This window comes from Megalobrama amblycephala, linkage group LG18 (genome assembly GCF_018812025.1).
Source record: "Megalobrama amblycephala isolate DHTTF-2021 linkage group LG18, ASM1881202v1, whole genome shotgun sequence".
Lineage (NCBI taxonomy): Eukaryota > Metazoa > Chordata > Actinopteri > Cypriniformes > Xenocyprididae > Megalobrama > Megalobrama amblycephala.
In genome coordinates this window covers 36,300,462-36,311,270 of record NC_063061.1, presented here as the reverse complement: position 1 = coordinate 36,311,270, position 10,809 = coordinate 36,300,462, and the positions used below count along the sequence as shown (strand labels likewise).

General features: G+C 33.8%; 1 protein-coding gene across 1 annotated transcript in view; it reads left to right on the top strand.

The window, feature by feature from the left end:
• The first annotated feature begins 3,489 nt into the window (after positions 1 to 3,489).
• Positions 3,490 to 10,809, top strand: part of scamp1 (secretory carrier membrane protein 1) — a 31,536-nt gene continuing 24,216 nt past the window's right edge. Inside the window, exon 1 of the mRNA XM_048165797.1 lies at positions 3,490 to 3,674. Coding sequence (XP_048021754.1) covers positions 3,618 to 3,674 — 57 coding nt within the window. The 5' untranslated portion in view covers positions 3,490 to 3,617. The remainder of the gene's footprint in view (positions 3,675 to 10,809) is intronic.

Below are 10,809 nucleotides of genomic sequence, written 5' to 3'. Positions count from 1 at the left end.
AGTAAAGAATTTTTATTTTTATTTTTTTGAAAAGAAATTAAAGAAATGAATACTTTTATTCAGCAAGGATGCATTAAATCAATCAAAAGTGACAGTAAAGACATTTATAATGTTACAAAAGATTATATTTCAAATAAACACTGTTCTTTTGAACTTTCTATTCATCAAAGAATCCTAAAAAAATATTGTACACAAATATTTTGTACAATTGTAAACAATAAATGTTTCTTGAGCAGCAAATTGACATATTAGAATGATTTCTGAAGGATCATGTGACACTGAAGACTGGAGTAATGATGCTGAAAATTCAGCTTTGCATCACAGGAATAAATTACTTTGTGAAATATATTCAAATAGAAAACAGTCATTTTAAATTGTAATAATATTTCACAATATTAGTGTTTTTACTGTATTTTTAATTAAGTAGGCTAAATGCACCCTTGGTGAGCAGACGAAACTTCTTTTAGAAACATTAAAAATCTTACCGATCCCAAACTTTTGAGCGTTAGTATATATATATATATATATATACATACACTACACTTACACTCTAAAAAATGCTGGGTTAAAAACAACCCATGTTGGGTTGAAAATGGACAAACCCAGCAATTGGGTTGTTTTAACCCAGCGGTTGGGTTAAATGTTTGCCCAACCTGCTGAGTAGTTTTATTTAACTCAACTATTGTTTAAAAATTACTGTATTGCTTAATTAAAATTAACCCAAAGTATGTTGGAAATGAACATTTATTAATGTTCAATGAATAATTATTAAACAATAAACATTTATTAAATTGCTTATTAATAAATTTATATTAATAAACTATTAAACTATTACATTTATATTAATAAAATATTAAAGATTATTAATAAACATTCACCTTTTGTCTATTATTGTTGCCTCTAATTGCATCTGGTTTTTAATTTCCCAACTATTTTGGGTTCATTTTAAGCTAGCCATATAGCAATTTTTAAACAATAGTTGGTTTAAATAAAACTACCCAGCAGGTTGGGCAAACATTTAACCCAACCGCTGGGTTTGTCCATTTTCCACCCAACTTGGGTTGTTTTTAACCCAGCATTTTTTAGAGTGTACCAGTCAAAAGTTTGGAAGCATTACTATTTTTAATGTTTTTGAATGAAGTCTCTTATGCTCATTAAGGCTGCATTTATTTCATAATAAATACAGAAAAAAAAAACAATATTGTGAAATATTATTACAATTTAAAATTATGGTTTTCTATTTTAATATACTTTAAAATGTAATTTATTCCTGTGGTCAAAGCTGAATTTTCAGCATAGATAATCCAGTGTTCAATGATCCTTCAGAAATCATTCTAATATAATAATCATGTGACACTGACTGGAGTAATGATGCTGAAAATTCAGCTTTGATCACAGGAATAAATTACATTTTAAAGTATATTAAAATAGAAAACCATCATTTTAAACTAATAATATTTCACAATTTTACTGTTTTTTTCTGAATTTATTATGAAATAAATGCAGCCTTAATGAGCATAAGAGACTTTGTTCAAAAACATTAGAAATGTTTCCAAACTTTTGACCAGTAGTATATATATATATATATATATATATATATATATATATATATATATATATATATATATATATAAGTTTGCAAATGCCTATTCCATCCTATCCCCAAGAAGAAAAAAACAAAACAAGATTTCTTAAATATTATGACAAAAAATAGGCTATTTAAAGAAAATCCATGTATTTAGAAGCTTTTATAGTGTATCAGTGTCTTTGTATGTTGTTGTATTAATACAATTGTAGCGTCTGTGTTCATGTCATTTCGCAACTTATGTTTTGGTTATATTTTATAGCTTTTAGATTTTTATTTTTTATTTATTTTTTTATTAAATTTTAATTATTTTCGATTTGTTGTAAGATGTGTGTGTGGGTATTAATTATGTAGAATTAATTAATTAATTTATTTATTGTCAATGTTATGTTATTGTTATTCAAGCATTAATTAAAAAAAAAAAATCAAACCAAAAAAAAGTTTTTCAGTTAAAAAACGTTGTTTACATTTATTTTTAAAATATTTGTTTTTATATAACTTTTTATGTTTATTTCTCTCATTTGATTTAATTTATTATTATTATTATTTATCCGAATGTATTCCCTGTCTGTGTTTGTAAATCTTTAAAACAAAAATACTATTATGATAATAGGCTAAATTAAAAATAATCCATGTGTAGTAGAAAAATATCCAGTACTCAGTCTCAAAGAAATAGTTTATTATAATAACACTCAATATACTTACACTTAATATAAATATCTTGTCAAATAAATGTTTGTATATTTTCCACTACCATTAAATAATTAAAATAATTAAAATGTCATCATGAGACCTATAAAGGGGGAAAACAAACAAACAACAACAACAAAAAACGGTTTTGGCATTTATATCATGTTTGGTGCATAAGAAGCATATTACAAGTTTATTTTGATTATTTATGAAAAATATTTTAGTTATATTTTATCATTACATCATGTCAAATTAAGATTATTATATTATTATAGGCCTATACTTATTTTGTATTACAGAAACACCCAAAGGTATCCAAAATATCCACAATTTTTCTTAAAAACTAGTAGTTTAAAAGATTTAAAAGGCATGTATTCGGCATAAATAATCACCATTATTTGTGCGGTCCTTTCTTTAATGCCATATATGAAAGATTAAATTGACATCTATACTGAAAATATATCACCAGACAGCAACTGGATTTCATCAATAGTTGCACAATCATTCAGAAGACAGGAACACCCATGGGACCCTGAAGGCCGAGACAGATTCAATTATGTCTAAAAATAAAGATATTTTTGATGCTAACTATTGTTGACACCTGTCACTCAAACACCTGCTACTCTGACTGATACTGGAGTCTGACAGATACAGCTGTGTTTAGCAGATGTGCCAAAATATCAATATCCTTAAGAATTTAACTGAGAGTCCCAGATAATATTTTACATCTTATATTTTGATAGGTAAATCAAATCGGATTTCAACAAAAATATATTAATTTGTGTTCCGGAGATTAACGAAGGTTTTACGGGTGTGGAACGGCATGAGGGTGAGTAATAAATTATATTATTTTCATTTTTGGGTGAACTAACCCTTTAAGAATGGATGGATGAATAGATGTAATGATTATGTATGCACTCTAGGTGGCAGAAATGTCAATCTATTGTGAAATGAACGTCTGTTCTGCATTTTTGACTATCCGATGACTTGAAAAAAGATATATAATAAGATAAAGGTGTACAACTACAACATGACGAAAGAGATATTAATAATAATAATAATAATAATAATACGGAAACAAATTATATGAAGGGTAATTAAGATTTAATTTATGTAATAAAGTAAAGTAAAGCAATACAATAATTATAAAAGCTTAAAATAATATTGAAAATAATTTTAATCATGTGTTTAATCACACTGAATTATGAGACATGCCGCTGACACGTGACGTCATTTCCGGTTCTGCCATTTTGCGGTTGCGGATCAGTCTTGAGCTGCTGGTGCGTTTCTTACCGAATACCGTTAATTTACTCTAACATTACAGCCCAAATCAACCGGAAAAATGTCAGATTTTGACAGCAACCCCTTCGCGGACCCGGACTTCAGCAACCCGTTTCAGGTAACATCACAACACTGCTGCTTTTATTATTGTGATTCGGTGTCCAGGTTTTTACATATAAAGTCAATACATTTTCGAGACATTTCGATTACCTTTATGCAAAATAAAGTAATTTAATCCTTATATCTTCGGTGGAAAGACCGAACCTGTTGTTCAGCAGTCGGTTGTGTAAAAATATGCCATTATTGGCGTCTTTGGTTTTGTTTTTTAGCTTTTATTATTATCAAAGTACCTTTGTTATTATTACTAACGTTACCGGGTTTCTGATTCGGATTATGAGCTCAATTCAGTCCAAAACAAGCCGTTAATAAACTCTGAATTACATTTAACTATATCAGCATTTCATCGCTTACGGCTTTATTTTTATTATTAATATATTAAGATGACAGAAGCTAGGTTTAGTTTCTAACCTGGGCTTTATTTGGCATGTTTTGGGCTTTCTGTTATATTTTGTAGTGTCTGTTTACTAGTGAATGATCTGTTGTTATTGAAGCTGTCAGTGTCTGAAATGAATATGGTCCCTTTAAAGTCTGTAAATGGTTGTGAATAATGATGTTTAGGGTCAATAAAGGATGATGTGTGTGTGTTTGCGCTGCTGGGATAGATGGATGGATGTAGGCCGCCCTGTTTTGATCAGTGATATGACTGTGTGTTTGCGGCTCTGGTCAGCTGAGGGAATTAGATCCCTGCAGCCTGTTTTATTTTTCATTTTGTGCAGCTGCATTGATCCAAACATGGAAGCATTTGTCGTCTCTGCACCTTACTGCATCAAAGCTGGTGAATTTTGTAGAAATAACAGTACTTTCTAAAATTTGTTAACCCTATCAAGCCTGCTGTGACACATTAATTTCTACATTATTGCATATTAACATGATCAAAAGTTTGCTGAAAAACCTGTTGCACACAATCTATGACATGCCTTCAGTCCTCTGATTGATAGTTTACACCTTTTTTTTTTGGCAAGTAAAAGCCTTTTAGTGTAGTTGTAAAAATGTCCACCCTCAGGTTATGGTTTACATGTCTATTTACTGTGAAATCTTTACTGATTTTGATGAAGTAAATGTAAGAATAACTTAGTATATTTTAATATGAACACTTATTGTACTGAAGCAACTTAGGTTTCATGTTGAAAAATGTATCAAATATGATCATCAGGCTTTTGAGGAAGGTTTAGTTGTTATCTCTCAATCATCCATTGTATTGCGTTATATGTTTTAAAACTATTAAAACTAAGCATTAAATATCATCTTACTAAAACATTATTGGCATATATAGAGTGGCTACTGATATTTATATGCATTTTATGTAAGTATCTGCTATAATGTTATAAAGATCTCATTGATTTACATTATAAGCATCAAAATTTCATCTTAATTTTTGTACATATAAATTTCAACATCTGCACCAAATTGTATATTTTTGCTCAGTTTGGACCTTTTGGTATGATATTCTCACTATATGAACCATAAAATTGATCAAATATTAATCAATTAAAAAAACGAACAAAAAAAAAACACACACGCATGTTACCCTGGACAACAAAACCAGTCATAAGTTGCACAGGTTTATTTGTAGCAATAGCCAACAATACATTGTATTGGTCAAAGTTATCAATTTTTCTTTTATGCCAAAAATCATTAGGATATTAGGTAAAGATCATGTTCCATGAAGATATTTTGTAAATTTCCTACAATAAATATATCAAAAATGTATTTTTGTGAATGGATATGCATTGCTAAGGACTTCATTTGGACATCTTTAAAGGTGATTTTCTCAATATTTCGATTTTTTTGCACCCTCAGATTTTCTAATAGTTGTATTTCAGCCAAATATTGTCCTATCTTAACAAACCATACATCAATAGAAAGATTATTTATTCAGCTTTTAGATGATGTCTAAATCTCTAATCTACCCTTATGACTGTCTTTGTGGTCCAGGGTCACTTATGCAAACTTTAAGATTTTCTTTTACATTTTGTCTGAAGGTTCAATAGATTGTTTCATTTAAAGAAATTAGACTATTATTTCATATGCCAGGCTTTTATACACATTTTATACCATCTGTCTGGAGTTTGTCCTCCGTTGTTTTCCTTTCCCTTGTAGTCTCCGGGGAGAATCTGTATGTTTGACATTACAGGTGTTATAGACTCACAGGTGGGATCGGACCTGTCCTGGAGGTGCATGGGGACAAATGCAAATTCATGCACAGCAGATTGTGGCTTTTGTTCGGCCGGATAGGACATGATCATTTAGACCTCTTTTGGTCACCCAGGTCTCTCTCTTTCTCATTTCTGATACCAAACCACCCACACAAACGTTTGCACACACACACACACACCAGTAGCAGCAGCAGTTTTGCCTCCTCAGAAGTGTTTCTATTAAAGCATACCTCTTAAGTCGTCATTAAACTCAGCTGGTCAGACGTGATATTTCGTTAAGTGATCAGCAGTAATGGTATGCAGTCTGTCATGGGGTTGCCGTGGTAACTCAACACCAGTAGTCGACTGACTGTAGCGGCACATGTCTGAATAATTCATGCGTCTTTCTGATTGCATTGTGTTTCTGACTCACGTCTTCAGTGCATATAGACTGTCTTGCTAGAAATGAGCTTGTAGATTTTGATTAATTTGCTGGTTTTTGCTTCGAGAACTCATGTTTAATTGACAGGAAACCTATTGGATGTTTGCTCCATCTCAGCCAATCATCATGCAGATAGTGGAACCTTCATTTAAGTATAGAACAAAGTCCCTTTAAGACAAGTCATTTCACTCGGCGGCCATCTTTGAAACACCTCTCGGGCATTCAAGTGCAGCTCCTATCTCTTTGAATGGGGAAACATCAAATTCTCTAGATCTGTTTGCCACGTTTTCGATTAAATTTCCTATTTGAAATCACCAATGAAATATAACAACAACTGTCTCATAAATTTTGTTTCTAAACACTCAAATCATGACAAAAAATGCTATTTTTCAGGCTGGATCAAGCTAATGCGCATGCGCAGTCCTGAATGCGCGTCTTTTGCCTCATTTCGGAGGCGCGCGTCTGACTGTTTCTATAGGAACCGGAGCTTCTAACGGCCGCTGCAGTGATGCGATGACTTTACCAATCGGCGATTGACTCTTATTTAGAAGGCGGGACTTATTCCGCCATGTTACACGTTGCACTTTCTTCCATTCAAATCAATACGAGTGACGCAGCTTGTGTTATTCTACAGTCTTTGGTATAGAAGCTTGGTTGAATCCTGCTGTGATGATACCAGATGTTGGTGGAATTAGTTCAGAACATTTATGTGCAGCTTCTGTCTGTATGAATGTTCATGTGTCACAATGCATCAGCGCAGTAGCTCAATATGATACACATCCGATGGTCTAAAATCGCCTAAATGTCCAAACTGGCAAGCCTTAAAATACCTACAACTGACAAAGTTTAGTTAAGATGCAAGTGAAAGTGATCTCACTTTGGGGCTCGCCACTCGTGCGCTGTCTGTGTGTGTTGATTCGCCTTTTGAGTTCACCGTTGTGTTGCTTCCATGCCGCTGACTGGACAGGGTGGAGTCACGCGACTACACACACATTAGTATGTTTAAGGGGAAAGTATTAGATTAAAAAGCCGAAATAATCGACTTGGGAAAATTACGTAGGTTAGAGGTTCTGTATTTCAGTTCCGATTACTTTTCTATTAAACGTCCAGCCCTAACGTGAGGTACGCCCACTTTCTTCTTACAGCCAAACACAATCAGAGTTATATATTAAAAAATATCCTGGCTCGTTCAAGCTTTATAATGGGAGTGATTGGAGGATGAGTCCAAAAAAGTGCATTGAACATAAAATGTACTCCACGCGGCTACGGGGGGTTAATAAAGGCCTTCTGAAGCGAATTGATGCATTTGTGTGAGACAAATAAACTTATTTAAAGATGCCATAAAAAGGTGCTTTTTACAAGATGTAATATAAGTCTAAGGTGTCCCCTGAATGTGTCTGTGAAGTTTCAGCTCAAAATACCCCATAGGTTTTTTTAAATAAATTTTTTAACTGCCTATTTTGGGGCATAATTAGAAATGCACCGATTCAGGCTGCGGCCCCTTTAATTCCTCACGCTCTCTCCGCCCCAGGAGCTCGCGCTTGCCTTAAACAGCATAAACAAAGTTCACACAGCTAATATCACCCTCAAAATGGATCTTTACAAAGTGTTCGTCATGCATACTGCATGCATACATCAGATCATGTGAGTATAGTATTTATTTGGATGTTTATATTTGATTCTGAACTAGTTTGATAGTGCTCCGTGGCTAATGGGCTAAAGCTAACATTACACATTGTTGGAGAGATTTATAAAGAATGAAGTTGTGTTTATGAATTATACAGACTGCAAGTGTTTAAAAATGAAAATAACGACGGCTCTTGTCTCCGCGAATACAGTAATAAACGATGGTAACTTTAACCACATTTAACAGTACATTAGCAACATGCTAACGAAACATTTAGAAAGACAATTTACAAATATCACTAAAAATATCATGATATCATGGATCATGTCAGTTATTATCGCTCCATCTGCCATTTTTTGCTGTTGTTCTTGCTTGCTTACCTAGTCTGATGATTCAGCTGTGCACAGATCCAGACGTTAATACTGGCTGCCCTTGTCTAATGCCTTGAACATGAGCTGGCATATGCAAATATTGGGGTCATACATATTAATGATATATGATGTTACGTAACAGTCGGTGTTATGTTGAGATTCGCCTGTTCTTCGGAGGTCTTTTAAACAAATGAGATTTATATAAGAAGGAGGAAACAATGGAGTTTGAGACTCACTGTATGTCATTTCCATGTACTGAACTCTTGTTATTCAACTATGCCAAGATAAATTCAATTTTTAATTCTAGGGCACCTTTAAAATTTTATAAAGTAAAATAATGAGCTACCGGTGTGACAGCCATACGCATTAATCGACGTACGTCCAAAATTGTTAACTTCCATGATGTAGTACACAATGACATGACGTACTACGCGTTATAACGTAGGACATTGCGTAGTATGTCATGGCATTGTGCACTAGATCTCGGCCTCGACAGCAAACGTACTGCTGTTCTTTCTTTACTAATGTAGCATCTAGTCAACAAATTAATTACTATAATGATATGTAATGTAGTGTACTGTATATACACTCCGTTTCATTGTCTGTTTTAAATCCGTATCTGAATTGTCCTGCTCTGTGCAGCGTACAGTCTCCCGTGTCAAAACAAACTCCACGAGGCGTCAGTTGTTTCACATCTAGAGGCCGATCTCGTACTGTGACAGTGGACCTTTCTTATCCACTCCAACAATGGACGCAACCCGGAAAAACTATAAGTATCGATTTTTGCCGATAACCAAGTGTTATCGGTGCTGATTAATCAGCAAAACCGATCAATCGGTCGACCTCTACTGAAAATTACCCAACACTACTGCACAAGCACCATGATATCATAAAGTAATGATTTTGTAATACAACAGCTTTGTGTGAGAAACACAATTTAATTTAATCAAAACATGCACCTTAGCTCTCCTCTGCATGCAAATGAAGACAGTTTTTATTTGTTCTTCAGAAAACACAAACTCTTTGGAGGATGAAGCATTCTTCACCAGAGTTTGCTGTTTGGTAACCATTAAGTTAAACATTTGTGACTATGAAGGCAATTTAAATTAAACCACAGAGTAAATAGTCTTTATCCTGGATGAGATCCTTGTAGAAACAAGTCTCACTTCATGCCTAAACAGTCTGAAATGATGCAGCCTCAACAAGTAGGCGTGCTGCAGGATGTTGCAGAACTGGTGCACGGGGTGTGTGCTTGAGACAAACTGAACACATGCATGCATGTGGCTCTGACGGAGCAGATTTTACCTTATTATAGTGGTTTCATAATGCAGCAACTGTCAGACTCGTAAAATGAGTCAGCTGTGTGTGTACAGTGCCACTATGGTAAGGATGTAGACTATCCGAATGAGGTCCGTCTGATTCTGTCCGTCACTCAGTGGTCGTAATGAGAACACGAGAAGAGAGAGAGAAAACTCTAATGATCTGATTAGATGGATGTTTCTGGAGATCTGGGCCGCTCTGCAGATGCAGGGGAACCTATTACAGTGAGCCACTGTCACTGTGTGTGTGTGTGTGTGTGTGTGTGTGTGTGTGTGTGTGTGTGTGTGTGTGTTTGCCTTCATTCACAGTGTTTGCTGAGGGAGTGGTGACTAAGAAGTCGTTTTATTTTAGTTTCTTAGTCACTCACGTCATCACTGGTGGAATGTTATTGTCACGGGACACAGAGGTGGTTTCACTGAATGAGAGTTTCAGAGCTTATATTTATATAATAGATGCAGGTTTACATAATGCCTCATGTTGTTCAGGACAGGTAAGCAGCTCACTAAGTTTCGGTCAGGAGCCCTTGTGTCTCAGCATCAAGATGTCTTGTCACTTTCTTGTCCGATAGAGTGGGCGGATGGATTTGTCTCTGCAATTTGCTTTCAGCGATACTTGGACACAGGTTTTCTGAAATATATTTTACTAAACCATAACCTGTGAGATAGATAGGAGAACAAGAATACGGCATACTAATCTGTAGGGCTGGGTATTGACACAATTTTCACGATTCAATTCGATTTCTATTCACATGCTTTCGATTCCGATTTCAATTCGATTCAGTATTGATACTGGTTGGTACTACTATAATAATATTAAAGGTTAAAATTAACTTATTTATATACAAACACTTAAATTACATGATGTTTTTAAAATAAATAAAATCAATTTTTTAAATATAAACATTTAAATTGCGGCTATCATAACTGATTTATTCAAACATGCATTAAATATTGAAGAACATTACAAATTATAATGAATATGTAACGGTGCATATATTTATCAGAATGCTGCTCTCAAGAGTTCATTTTTCTAGCTGACTAACGAGTTTATGGTCACTGAATATAGTTTTTCTGAGGAAATGTGACGTTACGTGACATTGTTTACAAGCTGTTTTATTGACATCTTTCCGAGGTTGAAACACTGATTAAGCGATTACAAGAGACATGATACGGATTTCGGTAAGATATACTGTATCTTTTAACATACCTTCAGATGTTCATGCATGTTTATTTTGCGCT